The sequence below is a fragment of the Argiope bruennichi genome, chromosome X2, assembly GCF_947563725.1.
Source record: "Argiope bruennichi chromosome X2, qqArgBrue1.1, whole genome shotgun sequence".
NCBI classification, from domain to species: domain Eukaryota; kingdom Metazoa; phylum Arthropoda; class Arachnida; order Araneae; family Araneidae; genus Argiope; species Argiope bruennichi.
This window is the reverse complement of record NC_079163.1, coordinates 66,130,395-66,148,047: the sequence shown is the minus strand read 5'-3', so window position 1 is coordinate 66,148,047 and position 17,653 is coordinate 66,130,395. Positions and strand designations below refer to the sequence as shown.

The 17,653-nt window shown below is 30.6% G+C and overlaps 1 protein-coding gene across 3 annotated transcripts in view; it reads right to left on the bottom strand.

The window, feature by feature from the left end:
- The window catches only part of LOC129960106 (cyclic AMP-responsive element-binding protein 3-like protein 2), a 144,728-nt gene extending 127,382 nt beyond the window's left edge, over nucleotides 1-17,346 (bottom strand). For 2 of the 3 annotated variants that reach the window (XR_008783532.1, XM_056073229.1), the window contains exon 1: nucleotides 14,267-14,432. Coding sequence is in view for 2 of the 3 variants with exons in the window: in XM_056073229.1 (XP_055929204.1) it covers nucleotides 14,267-14,341 (75 nt within the window). In the remaining variant the exon portion in view is untranslated. Of the gene's footprint in view, nucleotides 1-14,266; nucleotides 14,433-17,233 lie in introns of those variants that run through there. The other variant, XM_056073231.1, reaches the window with a different exon arrangement.
- Between the last annotated feature and the right edge of the window lie 307 nt (nucleotides 17,347-17,653).

The following is a 17,653-nucleotide window of genomic DNA, read 5'->3' as shown; positions in this document are numbered from 1 at the left end:
GCGGTCAGATGAGAACGATACCTAAACTTGCATCCCTCTCCAAAAACTTCCACATCACATCAACGGGAGGGCCTTTGGCCCCAACGGATTTAACATGCTCCAAACACGCTTATAACACGGTTCTTTGGTGGAATCGGGTCTCGAACCGGAAACCCTCCGGTTCCGAAGCCGAAACCTTACCACCAGACCATCGCGGTCACCGAATCAAAAACTAGTCATTATATTAGGTGAACAATTATGCAATGAATTACGTTTTCGAAGAGCAAAGAGATAATTGAGAAACAAAAACAAAATCTTAATTTTTCGTTTATTTGAAGCTTTTTCTGCAAATGGAATTCTGATGGAAAATATATTACAAAGGTTTGAAAGAATTCAAACGCATTGAAAAAAATGCTTTAATGGAAATATGGTAGGGTCCTTCAGATTTTAAAATTCGTCGATTTTCCTTTAACATTTTTTTAAACGCATTTGAAATTTCCGTATTCAAAAATGCAAAAAAGTTTTAGAGTACATTCTTGACATTTTATTATTATTCCAATCTCGAGTATTTCAGTTGTTTAAAGACTGAAAGATGATTTATATGAATGTCCAATCGCAAGAAAAATCAAACCAAAATAATTAGCTCATGTAGAATTAAAAGACAGACAAAAGCACTGATAGTTCATACTCCAGAACTTTTTGGAGCAGAAAAGAAACTGAGCTGTTTGTTTACAGGTGAAATAACTTTAATTCAAAATCATTTTCTAAAAACACACCGTTATTAATACACTAAAGATTTTTTTTCTTAATTTTAATTATTTTTACTCTTTAATCTTGAGATAAATTGTTTAACTTAGTATCAAGGAACGCCAATAGTACTGAATCAAAATTTAATATAATTAAGGTATGCGACAATTTTTGTAAAGTTACACTGAATTTTATATTTACATTTATATACGTTTTAATGCTATTTTACATATGTAAATGTAATGCTATTAGCTTAAATATAATGCTTTAATTTCGAGCATTAAAATGCTCTTTCTTATAGTCAAATCGTTGGTAGAATTTTCTTATAAAAAACCTCATAAATTAAAATCTAATGCATATTTTATTAAAATTTGATATAATTTCTCAATACGTTCTGAATTCCTGAACTAGAGAACAAGTAATCTATCAAATTAAAAATATTTTTATAGTTGTTTTAATGCTTCACAATGCGAAAAAATGAAAACTTATTATTTATCAATCGAACCCCAATATTTAAAGATTAGGCAGAAACGCAGCTTATTTTTTTTTTAAAGTCTGGAACTAGATAATATATTTCTTAAGCTATCTGCAAAATTTTAAGCAAACCATTTGATAAACCTTTAAAACTTAAAATGTTTGCTTTATACTTCTTTTTAGCCGAAAGAAGCTCATTTTTTCCCCAACTTTTAAAAAACTTGTCCCTTATCTGGTGTATTTTGTTTCCAGACATGTTTTTCCAATCTTTTTTATGAAAAAATTCAAAAATAGCTATTTTGGAACGTTTTTCAAAAAAATTATCACGAACGTACACCTTAATGATTAGCTGACAAATTTTGAAATTACAAGAATAGTTTATCTTCACTGATAACACCTAAATGCACAAAATTTGAAAACTCTAGTACATCCAGAAGTGAGTGAAAAGTCGATTTTAAACTTCCATCTTTAAAATCATGAATCAAACCAACTTAAATGAAAGAGTTTAAAAGCATTATATTCCGGAAGTTTCATATTGCTCCTTAATTATTCTGTATCACATGCAAAACCTTTAAGCCTTTTTATTTATTTATTTTTACTTTCCAACGACTTATTTAAAGAGATTTAAATATAAAGGTTAGATATAGACTATACAAAAACAAATCTTTCATTCTTTCTAATTAAAGATGCAATAGATATTTCGTAGAATTAATTACAAAATTAGTGAAGAATAACTTTGAAAAGGCAAAATTATAAGCAATATGGATATCCACCATTTTGTAACGTGAAATGGGTAGTTGAGAGCTATTTATGTCGCATCACTGTCCCTTTTTATATTAATGCTTAATTTTTATTATTGACGTCATAGTCTTTTGATGTTTAGATTATTTATTTTAATATTCCTTCTGGAAGGAGCACCTGGACGAATACTGGAACTGATCACATTTTAAATCACGTTTGATGACATGGTGAGGACGACACCCGAGCTAATACCTCCCTCCCCCCCCCCCTTCCTTTTTTCCAACATCTGCACGACACGAGCGAGAGTGCATTTGACACACGACGTTAGATTTAATGAGCAACTGATCTTCAGTGAAATCGAATTTCGAATATGAAACCCTCCGGCCCCATGTCGAGATCTTACCATACACTACAGTAAATAAAAGATCGAAAACAGTGTAAGATTTACAGTTTTTTATTTCCTTTCAAAGATAAGAAAATGGCGATTTATTTTTAGCAGAGTGAGCATAAAATTGCTTTTAACCATGTTTTCTTCTATTCTTGGGTTATCTTTGAATGAAAATGTTAATACTTGCCAATGCAAGTATAATTTTAATCCATCAGAATTTTTAAAAATTTTTATTGTGCACTCAAACGCTCACTTATATTCAGAATAAGAAAGTCAATCGTATGAGAATTGCACTATTTCTTTCAATTATTACTTTCTAATCAATTAAATGTACTAATTATGAATTGTAGTTAAGTTGAAATAATGACAAGCGACTTGTCACCTAATGGGCATTCTCCTAAAACTAGATCAGACGTGAACAAAAGGTTAATTATTGTAATTACAAATAACTAGAGAGGCAACCTTCGGGCTTCTGAGGTCATCCAATGGGAACGCCTCTAGGTAAAACTGCGCGCCTGGTACTATCAATTTGAACTGACCGTTGCTCTAACTTGTTCAAGGATCTACAGAAATATTAAAAACTCGACTATTAATTATTTAGTAGAAAAATTGCTTCAATTAAATTTAAATTTTTTGAGAAAAAGGGGGAAATTTAAAGAAGGTAGCAAATAGCACAGAGTATTGTAAGGAGCAAATTCCTATTGGAGAATTTTCATTTTTTCTCCCCCAAGAGTCTCGACTCAGAATGTTTCAATAGTTTCCTCATTAGAACTCAGATCTGAAACTTAATTTAGTGTTCAGCAAGTCTAGATTTCGTATTAGTTGTCTTGAAGTACACGGTAAATATACAGTCTATTCAACTTCATAAAAAACATATGGCATTAGTTTTTCCGGGGCATATTCCATACTCTCTTATTGGTTCCGGAAGCATTCCCCATTATTGGGTACCCTGGTACATGTAAAACATTTTTCGCTCTTTATATTAAACATCCCTTTATGCTGTCATTTTTTTGTTGTTATTGACTTTACACACAAATTGCCATTTTCTTTTTTATAAATACGAATGTAAAGCGTAAAGTAATTGCATGTAACATTTACATACTCGGCATTACTCGGTTGAATTAAATCGACGTTTCTTATTAGGCATCATCAAATGTAAAAATTTTTTAAAGATAACCTTGCCGAACATTTTACTAAACATTATGATCCGAATTTACTCTCTCAAGAAAATGGTACACCTCGAAATACTTTTAAGATCGGACTAAAATGACATTTCGCACGTTTTTAAATAGTTATATATATATATATATATATATATATATATATATATATATATATATATATATATTTAATTCTGTACCTTCTTTATAGCAGGAATGTTCCAGAAGGATCCATAAACATTCTGAAAATCCTATACTGGTCTAGAAGTTTCAGTTTTAAAATGAACGTTCGTACTTTGCAGTGATATTGTATACTCCAATAAGTGTCTACAAACTCCAATATATAACTGCGCTCGAAAATATTCTCAAATATTCTAGAATTTTAATAAAATGCAAAATATTCCAGAATTCTATTTAATGCTCAGGAATGTCCAGAATGATCGATAATTTTCATGATCTTACTTGATATAGTGCAATGTTCTAAATTCTTTTAAATGCAATAATTTTTAAAAAAATATTCAAGAATGATCTGGAAATCTCAAAAATGTTCAAGAATTTTTGGGGAATTCTAGAAATTTTCAAAAAGGAATATTTTCCTACTCAATAAAACATTCCCAAATATTTCAGAATTTGTACATTTCATAGTATTTTATGATTTTATACCTGCCGTCATTGGCTGTAGCGGATGCACATAATAATCATATAAATAATTGCACAAAGTTTAGCAGAAATCCGTACAATGTAGTAGAAGTTGGATACAATGACTTAAGATATTTACAAATGAAACAAATTCGGTTAAATTTAGTTAAATGTATGGTAATATAGATTGACTTTTGCGAATACCAGACTGCTAGCAATGTCAAGATGTTGATCAATTTAAACTAAATAAATTATTTGCTGAATCAACTGAATTATTACTGAATAAATAAAAAAAATGGTTTTAAAATCATTTTTTTCTCAGAACTATCATCCGCTATAATTTTATAATTTCGGAAATGCCCATTTACAATCAATGTAGAAAAACACAACATACTATACATACTTCGAATATATAACTGAACTTATGGACTTATTTGCTTTTTTATGAATATACATATTGAACAGCGAAATTTCAAAATATGCATTCAGTTTACAGCAAGAAGTCGCAAAACATTCGGTGCCCTATTCATTGAAAACTTTAATTTGTATTACGCACAAAAAAACTGCCTTTGTTAGAGCTGGATGAGGAAACGAATGCATCGTAATTGTAACCAAAGATTAAACAATGCGGAAAATTCAGGAAAAATAGGATGTTTATTTATACAGTCAGAAACTAAAGTAAACCATGAAACGAAGGTATAAAAAAGTTTTTTTTTTTTTTTTTTTTAAGTATGAAATTATCAGTTATTTCACACAATGTTTTTTTAAAAATTAGAAGCAAAGGCTTTTTTTCTGCGCAGTAACTTATGAAAGACATTTTCTATTGGAATAACCAAACATAGTAAAAAAAAAATGTATTGCTTATGATGAATGGAAGCAATGGATTGAAAGAAATAGAAGATTGCTTGCCTCTGATAAAATCTTGGATCTTAAGCATATAGGATTGATTTCAGTAAAGATTCTGAATTTGAAGACAGTCTCTGCTTACTGGGATAAAAGAAATTTGGTTTTAGGCATTAAGTTTTGTAAGTGGCGCGTTTTCAGTGGCCACTGCTACAGTCATACTGTGTTGACAAATGAAGAGACAAAACTTACATTCTTAGAAATATGACATTAATTTAAATAGGGCAAATATTGCTGAAAAGAAGCAAATTTTTATTAGTTTGCAATTAGAACTTATGAACATAGTTTGCGTCATCTTTCAAGTAATTGCACCAAACCTGAATATACAAATCTAGAAAGGTGCACTTCGTTGTTATTCATGGTGAAAAGGATTTTTATAAGCTTTCAATATGGAAACATTTGTTTTGGTAAAGTATGGTGTATGGTTGGAAGTAAAAGATGCAATCTTGTTGTATTTTCGCTGGCATGGGAAAAATTCAGGAAAATTAACCAATAACCACCTAACTTAACCACTATAGGTAAATTTTTAAAGATTTTCATTCTAACATTTCTAGCATAACACACATTAACAGTTCTTCCTAACATTTTAGGTATTGCATTTTGATGCAAAGTGTACTTAAATACATGATGTCTCATGTCTACAGTGCACAATGGAACCGTTTTTCAACATACGTCATGTATAAATAAAACTGCACATATGATACAATTTCAAATAATACTTGGAGAAACTGTATACATTCTATTCAGAATTCGCAAACGAATGACTTGTTAGATGAATATCTATTTTAAAGCTTAATGACCGTTATTAGAAACTACAAAACAGTAGTCAATCTCTAAATTTCGAAGCCTCCAAAACAGAAAGGAAAATTTTCAATTTAGTATACACCAAAACCACATAAATGATATATTTTTTATTGAATCAGGATTCGAAGCCATTACTTATGAAACAACGTTAAACGTCAATTTCAAAACTAATGAAGCTGTTTGCCTCGAAAAATCCCAAAGCCGCTTAAAAAAAATTCAGATCTTCTCTACTAGATTTAGGAATAAAATGTTTTCGCTTACATTTTCACGCCACCCGCTTCTTTTCACAAACACTGGCTAATGTACTAAATTAACCATCCGTCACCCTCCTGATTAAGGTTCTGCTATTAACCCAGTTCTTGAAAGGACCATGAGTGGACTTGTGTTCTCTCTGTAAACGTGACACATTTCAATTCAACTGGGGAGAATCAAAAACACAGTATGTATTATTTTGCAGATGGTGTGTCCCGAGATTCTTTTTCAGAAGGTAATGTGCAGGAATCGTAAGGCATCATGATGATTGGCCATACACATATTCACGCTCTTCAGTGATTCAGTGCTGCTTTCACGAGGCAAATCCTTAGATTCCCATCTTGAAACAGAAAATAATGTCAAATGGATTGATCAGATTAATTCTTCTGACTTGTTCCAGTGAGAACAAGGGGTGCAATCTGCTACTCGTCATTAGTCTTCAGTATTCTGCTGGAATTAAAATGGAACTCTTCATGGCAAGACACTCTGTATGATATGGTTAAAAGTATGCTATGATGTTACGAATCGAGTAAATTGAAGACATTAATCATCCAATTTATTGTCGCTTTTATTTATTTTATTTTTGCGTGTTTCTGCTGCATTTCATAATTTTTTCAATTGATTATATTTAGTAAACTCAGTTCAAATGTGGAAACGTTTTCACTTTAAAATGCTTAAATTCTTTTGGCCCAAAATATTGTTCACTCTAATTCCAGATATGGGTAGTCCTTTGAATTGTGCATATATTTTGATAATTCAAAAACGAACATATTTAGCTAGTTTTTATTCTTTACTGCATATAGAAACCTAAGTAGCAATGAGAAAAATTTTAAGCAGACAGCATATTCCATTGTATATCAAGACAAGGAGAAAAAAAAAAGTCTAAAGTTAGGAAAAGGGAAGGGGGATGCCATGGAAAATAAGCACTTGAAACCATTTGCTCCTCAATTCAATCAACTGAACGCTCTGAATACTTTAGTGGGTCAAATTGCAGACAGTTGAATTCTATTCTTGTTAACGGATAGCATGCAAATGAAGATAGTAAAGAATGTCACGAATAACAATTAGTGAAAATCTTGAGTCCATATTAATTTACAAGTAAAATACTCCCGATAAAGATTATATTGCAACAAAAAAAATGTTGCCAAGGAAATTTTAACGGATTTGGGCTACTTTGAGATTGCTGATTTAAAAAATGTTTATTTTCACATATTGCTACAAGTTTTTGAAATAACGCATATTCTCAACATTTCAACGCTGTTTACAATCACTAATGTATACAGCTTAATTTATATATATATCTGTCAAAAAGTTTGAATCGTTACAAGAAACCAAATACACTGATTTGGAAAAGGATGCAGTCATCCAAAGGACGTGCCGCATAGTGAGCACATTTTCCTATAGCAGCTTTCACATCTGTTGATCCTGCGTTAGAAGATACTGAACAGAACTTAGAAGAATAAGATACAGAACTGAGGAGAATTTTATATTTCGATATAAGAGTTTGGTCAAGTAAGATTTAGAACCGATAAAATCTATATTAAAGGGGAAAAAACTAAGCTTGTCTAAAATTATGCCTAAACTAACCTAGTGTTAAAATAACATCGTACAAAACCAGCGAGGAGAAAAAATTTCCAAACTTTAATAAATATACAGAGCTTTTATATTGTAGCAATAGCAATTTTTGAGTAGGGAAACAATATGAACAGAAGCGTGAAATCTGGGTTACTGTACTACAGCAATAACTATATTCACTTTCCAATTACTCATTATGTAAAAGTTAAAAGAATATAAAATGTTAAAAAGGTCTGGCAGAAGTTCTATCAAAAACATCAATTTTCTATCTGCGCTGAGCTAAATAAATAACTGCTTATCCTTCCAATAGGGACAACAAAGGGGATCAAAGAAGTACACTCGTTTCATTTTCTTGTAGATTGCAGGGCACGCGGAAATCACAAGGGAAAAGTGAAATGGCCTTTAAGAGAAATGCTGATTATAGATACGAGAATTATCACGGAGCGATTGGCTTACAAATAGATAATTTCCCCACCACTTCATACAGAAATTGGTCTAATGAAACAACTTTTAGATCATCCAATAAATATAGCGATGAAAAGCTAAGGAATTCTTATGTTCTCAAATTCGTTAATTCGTCAAAGATCCAAAATTTTAGGTATTTTTACCCGATATTTTCTACTATGTCATGTTTCATTTTAATTAAAAATTGTTTCTAGGGGGAGCAAAAAAAGGGGGGAAACAATGAAGAATTTGTTCAAACCTTTCTTAAAAGTTTTGAAAACAGGTGCTAATACGAGCCTAAAGCTTTATTTACCAGTCACTTGGACATATTTTCATAAAATCTAGATCATTTTAATGAAAAAGGAGTGATATTTAATCCAAGATATTAAAAAAATGGAAAAAAATATCAAGGCAGATGGGACACACACGAATTCAGATTGCTGAAACATCCAAAGCGAACTTTCACTTCACATAAATGGAAATCGTATAAAAAGTATTATTCCATGAATTGATAGCACCAATTAATTTGGTTCTCATTGTACATTTGGTTACTGATTATAAAAAACATGTATTTTTTTTTGTATATCATTTTAATATACCATTATTATTGATCTTTGGTTAATTGAAAATTCTTTATTAAATTAAAATAATTTTAAATTTTATTCTTTAACATACATTTAAGACAGATTTCGTACGATCTCAACATTCATTAATCGTCAAGATTAAATTGATTTACTGCATCGATTTAATTTTATTATTGTTTACATTCAAGAAAATTGAAAAGCGACACAAGTGCTACGTACATATTAAAAATGAAATTTAATTTTCAGTTTTACTTCGAAGACTAAAGTCGATATTGTTTTTTTTTTAAGGCAGGGTCTGAATTAGGACCACGGAATTGCCCTAAATTGACAAAAATATCATTTGCCATAAAGTCAAAAGTTATTAACTAACTTTCTTCCTTCAAATTAAAAAAAATAACAATCCGCGATTCTGACAACGAAACAGGCTCCCCTCCCCCCCCCACTTCCAATTTTTCTGTTGCACATCACCGAAACAGGCATTAATAGAACGTCAATCTAAATTAAGTATTTACTGATAAGCCTTTTGAGAGCTTATTTCCAATAATCATTTCATTTATTTAAAATTTCTTTTGTTCATTTAAATATTTAGAAAAAAAGGAAATAGCTATTCAAAAGCATTCAATAGCAAATCTTTGAAAAATGTTCTACATTTCATTAAAAAAAATCGCTATTTTTGGATATGTCTCGATTCTATTGCGGAGATTTTGTTGAGATCAAATTACGTACACGCATGACAAAAGAGCAACAAATTTTCGTTCGCTTGGATAATTTAATATACTTGATCATACAGAAAACTGAAATGCGTAAGTGTGCCAAAAAAAAAAAAAAAATGTCTTGTGTGTCTTAAAAATAAATGTTTTTGAATGCTAATCAATATGAAAAATGCCAGTTTTATCACAAATCGCAGATCCAATGTGCACAGAGAGTTTGTGTATTTATGAACAACAAATATTTATTTATACATATTAAATATATTAACAGATTTTTAAATAATTTACTTTACTAAAAATTCTATCATAGGGTGAATAAACTAATATTTATTTAGGCTTTCCCTTTATACTGATAAATTATCTGCTAAATAATACTAAAGTCAGAAAAGCCAGATTGAAAGGGAATCACGAGTTTGCGGATAAATGTGCATTAACCTTGGTGTATATTTGTCTAAATCCAATCTACTCTTTCATCATTCCTCTTATCAATGTTTTCAGTGCTAAACAAATGTATATAATCCGAACTTTTAGTACGAGTGCTTGTCGCTTTTGTTTGTGAAAAACCCAGTAACGGATCTAGGCAGTGCTTATTATGAGGCTCTCTTTTTTTAAAAATAAACTAAAATTCATTAAAGAAATTATCACATTTTTAATTTAATTAACATGTTAATGATTTATTTTAGGTTAATGTTTTATACATTTCAGTTATTAAAATATCTTATTTATTATGATTTAAGTCTGAGAGGGACCTACGCTTGTACACAATATTGACTAAGCAGACTAAATATTTAAAAATAGAGATAACAAAGCAAACATAATAAAAAGATAAGGATCTGACCATTTGTAAAATAATAAAATCCTTACAGTATATAATTAAAATTTATACTTTTTATAAATTAATTTGTAAACTAGATTAATATTACCACTTTAATGGACCTGTCTGAAGCCCTTCTTAGCCTAACGGCTCTAGATAGCTTCTAGTTTAGTTAGATGGAAATCCATCACTGGAAAAGCGGCACCCAGAGGAATTACATTTGGTACTATGGCAACTTTAGAGAATGAAACATTTCAGATTTCGTAGAAAAATTGCACTTTGCTTATTTGGCATGAAATTGGGACCACAAGAAAAACTTCACATTAAGTATGATCGGCATGTTCAAAAAGTTTGATTAATCAAAAAAAAAGTTATTTCCATCACTTCTTAGAAAATTAAAGCTTATGAAACAATTTATTAAAGCATTACCAAAATGAAGCGAATATCTCCCTAAGTTTATCCAAAGCAATACTGAATAAAGAGATATTCGCAGGACTCGACATCAGGAAATAATTATAAAACTTTGGGGCTCAAAATGGAATAAACGAGATAAAAGTCTCAATACATTTAAATAATAGCTAGCTTTCTCGAAAACTAGAGACTCAAATTATAAATCAATTGCACAAAGGATGTTAGCAAATGTCAACATATTAGGAAGTAATAGCAGCTTATAAGTCTTACTTGTTCGCATTTTAAATATTATTCAGAATATTTACGTAGTTCAAATAGAAGCAAGGTGTTAGATTTTATATGCACATAATGGAAATGGAAAGATACATCGGGGAAGATGGAATATCAAGTCAATTTCCAACTACAGTTGGATGTTGGAGATTACCTCCGACAAGTTCACCAGAAGACAGCGAAAAAGCTTTGAAAAAGGTAAAATGCTATTATAAGGAATTGTAACCTTATAAAACATATTTAACGTTTAAATACTGAAAAAGCTACATTATGTATTTCCGAGATAAAATGCCACCATATTTTGATTCGAGTTTCTTCTCCAAACTATAAAATGGTTTTGTAAAAAATTCAATTTTTAAAAATCGGTACTACATAAAAATCATTTATCAAAATTAAAATAATTTTCAAAAAGTATTTGTACAGAATGATATTAATTACCTAATTTGTTTAAATGGATTCACTGAAAGAAAATTCATTTTTTTTTTTTTTTAAATTTAAACAAAATATATTTGAAGCATTGAATAAAGTTACGATAACATTACGTTTTTTCTTCCTAAAGATAAAAAATAATTTTCGTGCTTTAAAACCTTAATACCCTGTAACGACCAAATTCTTTCTTATTTTATGTTTAAATTACAGTACTAACAGTAAGATTTCACTCGCATTTGTTCATGAGTGATTTAATAAAAAAAAAAGATGTGAATCTTAAAATCTTGATATAATTCAGGACATTTAGAGAAATGAAGTTTGAGGAAGATAAAATACTTTTTTGCAAATATCAGTGATTAAAGTTTGTTTTACCAGCATTAAATGAACATCAATTTTAAAAAAATTCGGAACTGATCTCAACTAAGAAACTAGACTAGCAATCTCTTGTACTTTCTTTTGTTGGACTGCTCCCTCCCTCACCCCCCCCTTCGATTTTAATTTGCTGTCGAAATCATTAAAAGATATATTGAATGAATAATGCTCGTTCTTTTAAGAATAATTTTCATATCGAATAACACAAAACTGAATAAATGATTTTATGATTTCTCCAATTTTTGGTTAAGAATAAATTATATTTTAAATACAGAAATTTTGGACAGCTAATCCTTTTGATATAAAATGTGCTTTTAAATATAACATATGCTATTTTTCATCTAAGCAGAATAAAAGAAAAGCTTTTCAATACAACAATGTTCTACTTCCGCCCGCAAGTGTTTTGGAAAGCTTTCAGACACGGAAAAACCAAAAGCTCTTTTTTTCAAAATCAACAACAGTTGCGATAATTTATCTCGTTTCTATTTTACCAGAACGACCCATTCATCTCCTAGGCTTATCTCAAATTTCCGCCAAATCCGCTAGTTTAGATAAAACCTCCACAGAGTTGTTTTCGTGACTGAAAATCACGCTGATATACAGAAATCGGAAAATAAATAGCTCGAAATTTCTGCAAATCCACTAGAATGATTTTTCCTCAATAGTACAGCAAATTGATATTGGGTATCTGTTTCAATATTTTATAATTTGATAACTGCAATAAAACTAAAGGGGGATTAATTTTTTTTCAGCTGACGCATAAAAACCCTTTAAAAATGATTACATTTTTTCAAAGTAATGCAAAAGGAACGATATTTAATCGCTTTCAGTAAAATAAGAAAATTACCAAATTAACGAAAACATCAGATATATCAAAATTATATATGAATAGACTTATTGTTTCCTTAATTTAAGTGAGATATTTAATTTAAAAAAAAACTCTATTAAGAGTTTTAAAAATAGTCATATTGCTAGAACCAATCTCGTAAGATTTCTTATTTTCAAATAAAATAAAATCTAAGTCACGTTTTCAGCTCATATTGGAACAATTTCAAAACGTGCCTGTTGATTTCCAGTCAATATTTTTCTTGTAGCATACTACCATATGCAAAGATTCATATGAATATAAATTAATAAATCTTGCAATTTCAAGTTGCCATACGAGCTTAATATTCAGAATGAAGAAATAGCTGCATTAGAAGACAAATGTGCACACTTGCTTGTTCTGCCAATCTTTATACACTACATTTGTATTAAAAAACGAGTTGAAGACTGCTCTGCGTTACAATTATTTCTCATCCATATGCGCAACGAGCACAAGGGATCAACTTGACAAACCAGTATTCTTTATCTTTTTGGACAGAAAGACTCCCTGGTATGTATTTTTTTTTTTTTTTTTTTTTTATTCTTTAGTAATTATATGGGTCAAGGGAGACGAAGAAATTTGTGTCCGACAGACATCCTTTAAAACTAAAGAAGTCCGGAAGAAATACATGCATGGAAAATTAACAAAACCTCATGATGAAATAACTTTGCACAAGTATTTCAGAAATAAGAAGTTTCTTGCAATTTTCTAAGAAGTAGTAATATCTTTTCGTAAATGGATTATCATTACGAGTTCAAAAGAAATGTAAATCTATTTTCAACAAAAATATTCAAAACATGACATGAACATACCCTCACTGTACTGACCAGATAACTTATAGATTAATTTAACTAAAAGGTGTAAAATTAAAAGCATTTCAAGACTGTTCAACTATACTTCAAAAGCGGTACTTCAAAATTAAATGTTTCAGAAGTATGAACAGAAATAAATCAAAATAGACATCGCACATTTTGTAGAACATAAAGACAAAAACGACTTTATAATATTATATATATACTGCTAAATGTTCTACGCATTAATAGAAATTTCATAAAACATGAATTTAATGAATTTTCAACGAGCAAAACTAGAAATTAGAACATGAAATGCTTAGATGTTTCAGAATGAATTCGAAAAGAATATAGTTTCATCCTTTAAGGCGAAAATAACATACATCATAAAAATTTTACATATATTTTAGAGCACAAAATACTGCCTTTGATTTAAATGTAGAAAGTTTAATGTACCTTTTAAATAAGATTATTTAGCTAAAAATCTACCATTTATAAATAATAGTAAGCATCAAAAAGTCGTATCAAAATGAAGCACCAATTCTTAAATTTCGCTTAAACTTGTGCAATTTGATTTTCCCATATTGAAAAGATTTAGCTGAGAACAAGTAAATGAAGCAAGCAACCCGAGACAAACATGCAGCCAACTGTGCAGCGAGTAGAAAAACACATGGAAGCCGGCGACCGAGAGAACCGGCTTTTTTACGATGCGGCAACAACACGTTTATTTAAATCCCTACTCGCTGCTCGGACAATATGAAAGAAAATGGGGATTTCTGAAATGAAATCCTCGTCATTCACTTCATCGAGAGAAATATTGCCGAAAAGTACAGAAGCTTCATCCTTAGAATAGATTGAAGCTTCGCCGTATGTTTATCTCGGGGTAAGAAATGGAATCAAAAATAAACACTGACCGAACTAAATGATTCTGTGTCCCAAATATCCCTTAAATCACTGTCGGAATAGTTGACTTGTTCCAGCACTTCCATAATCGTATCCAGGTTCGAAGCCAAGTCGGTTGCCAATATTTCGAAATGGATTCTCGGGGATTCCTAACCACTTTGCCTGCCTTCTACTTCAATTGTGAAACCACCGCTTGCTGCAACCACGTGAGATCTCCGTAGGTTTGCCGAGTAAGAGAAAGTTCGCCAAAACTATTCGGCTTGGCGACAATCAACAGGTGGTTGGCTTCCTTCTTTTTATTGCTTGTTGTCCATAGTAGGGGTCGGCTCGTGTAATTTTTGAAGTTGGGTCAATTTTAATTCTTTACTGCATAGTGATGTATATCTGAATCATCTTTTTAAAATCTCTTTCAATCTACTGCAAGTAGTTAACAAAATAACTTTTTTTCCCTTTCAAATAAGTAAGTATTTTAATTATTTAATAAAAATTTTAAGCTTCAAGTTTGTTTCCCCCTCATTCCTTTCTACCATTATAAAAATGCTCTCAGCCTCCAAATGAACAATGAAATGACATCACGGTGCATAATTAAAATATTTTTATCAGTTAATATCAAAACTTAATGATAATATAAAAACAAGCAAAATCAGATGATATTTATTAGTTATGAATTTTATTTGAGTAATTTAATGCGTTTTTTTTTTCTTCTGTTGAAAAGAAAACTTTTAACTGGATGCTCAATTAAATTAATGATTATTGAAACATGTTTTACAGTTGAAATTAAAGCGGCTGTATATAATCCATCTCGATTCGTATATGTAAAATAGATAATATTTTATTTTTAAGTAATTTCTAAAAGCAAAGGTCAGGATCTATTGTTATAACAGAATTCAGAGGAAAAAATGTAACATTTATCTAAAGAAAAGCTGCAACATTTTTAGAAATGGAGACGTACTTATGGACATTTACAAAAAAAAATTCAGTCTCTTGAAGCTTTATTCAAAAAATAAATTTCTGAAACTATGAATCACGATTCCAAATAGAATCATACACAATATTGGATTGGCGAAAATTCTGAAGAGGCTTTCAGATTCAACATTTGCAACTATAATTATCAAAAATATCATTTGGATTGCAAGAAATTTCATTCAAATTTGACGTTTATAATTACATTAATTCTAATTACATTAATTCATTTCCTAATTTTCAAATTTTAGTGGGGGAAAAATTTTTCCACGGCACTGACTTCACTTCAACGCTCTGTTACGGCGTATACGCTCGGATGTTATTAAGTACCAACAAAAAGAACAGTTCGTTCGCAATTATTTCCCCCTCTGTACAGAGAGCCATATTTCTCAGTTCATAGAACATCCTTGCTTTTCACAAAAAGATCGATTACTTACTGTAAAATTCAGATAGACTTAAATATCAAAATAAAATCACTTACTCAAAGGAAGGAAAAAAAAGTGGAACGTTGAGTTTGATTTAGTTTAGTTTATTAAAGTGCCATTTGAAAGCAACACTTGGGCTATTTTGGGACGGACCTCGTAATTTTGAACCGCGGTCAGATGACGAAGACGACATCTGAGCTGGCACCCCCTCTCCAAACTTCCACACTATACCAGTGAGAGGACGGATTTAATGTGCACCAGACCCGCTTACACGATGGTTCTTCGGTGGAATCGGGTCTTGAACCTGAAACCCTCCGGTTCCAAAGCCGAGACCTTACCACCAGGCCACCACGGCTCTAAGTGGAATGTTGAAGTACCTATACATGAGCAGCCGCTGAGTACCAATAGTGCTTTACCTAATAAGTAATCTTGAATTTTCGGATTATGTATTGGACCGTTTCCCTCAAGGCGGGATTTACATTTGTCGGAGAGTTAGTTACATGAATGGACTACTCTGCAGAGCTCGCTTTGTTTTCTGGGTAGCCATTCATTGTAGGAAAGAGTTTCTTTAATAGTTATGTGTGAAGAATAGTTTCTTTAATAGTTATAGTTCTGAAGATACCTTGAAAAAAAAATGAATTGAGATGAATTCGTTTTTTTTTTTTTTTTTTTTTTTTCAGCTTTTCAACAACTGCATGAAAAGGTGATTTAAATAAGCTATTAGAAGAAATTATCTTTCGGATAGAAACACACCACTATTTGCTTTCAGCGAATCTTATTCAAGGAGGAGGTTTTCTTCCCCCTCCTCCAAATTGATTCTTCTTAAATTATTAAACTTTAAAACCGTATCTTCATTGATTTATAAAAAATATCCAGAACTTTGGCCCCCAAGTAACAAATATAGAACTAACGAGGAATAGTTTGAACACTGAAATTAGACATAACTCTTGCATCTTTCAAAAATTGTTATCACAACTGCTGGAATCTATTTGAATGAGTCCAAAAATAATTTTAAAAAAAATTGTTTTCAAAGATGCCATTGAAAGTTCTTTTAGAAATCAGAATGGAATTTTGCGGTTTCTATGAAATAATTATAAAATTGCAGCAAACTGCTTAAAGTTTTGCAAGTTGGTTTTCTGACTCCCAATTTTTAAAGGAAAAGTATGTTTCTCATAATTATTTGAGATAAATATTTTACTGCGAAATCGGTATTTTTTCAAATAATTTTTTATATTTATAAAATTCGAAAATACAGATATTTCTTAGAATAATTATCATAGGATGCATTCTTAACTTTTCATCCGAATAGAAAAGGAAAAGAAAGGTTAATGGTGACAAAGCTAAAATCAATCGTTTCGTTTCAGGTTCATCTTTATGGATTGAGGTACCTCCGAGACATTTTGAACAAGCCTAATTGGTTGCATTTTCAATAAATTCACTGATGCAAGCACGGTGGAACTATCAAGGATGAAAGAATCGACAAAAATTTCATTTTATGTTTTTGAAATTATTTATATATGCCCCTATTCTTACAAACTATCACAACTCATCAGGTGCAAAGACAAAATAATAAAGAAAGTTTATGCCTACCTTAGTTTTCTTGCATTGATGAGATAAAAAATCAATTGCTGAAATGAGAATCATCAAAAGAAACTGCATTCTAAACGAATAGAAATTCACAATAACATCCACTACTTTTATCGATGAAGGCGAGATAACCTCTGTTTACGAATCACAATATACAGTCTGTTGCCATTCAAATAGAGCAATAGTTATTTACAAAGAAAAATATATAAAAGAAATACTTCGAAATAATTATTTACAGAAATCTCGCATTCACAAGAGTTCGAATGTCCATTTGAACATACAATTGGTTTTGAATTAATTTCCACTCTTAAATGTAAAAGAGCTAGAGACGCCTGTTCTGGAATTGGAGAAAAACGTGTCTCGAAAATCCTCATTGGGAGAGTAGAGGAGACACAAATTATAATTGGGATAATCGCTAAAAAC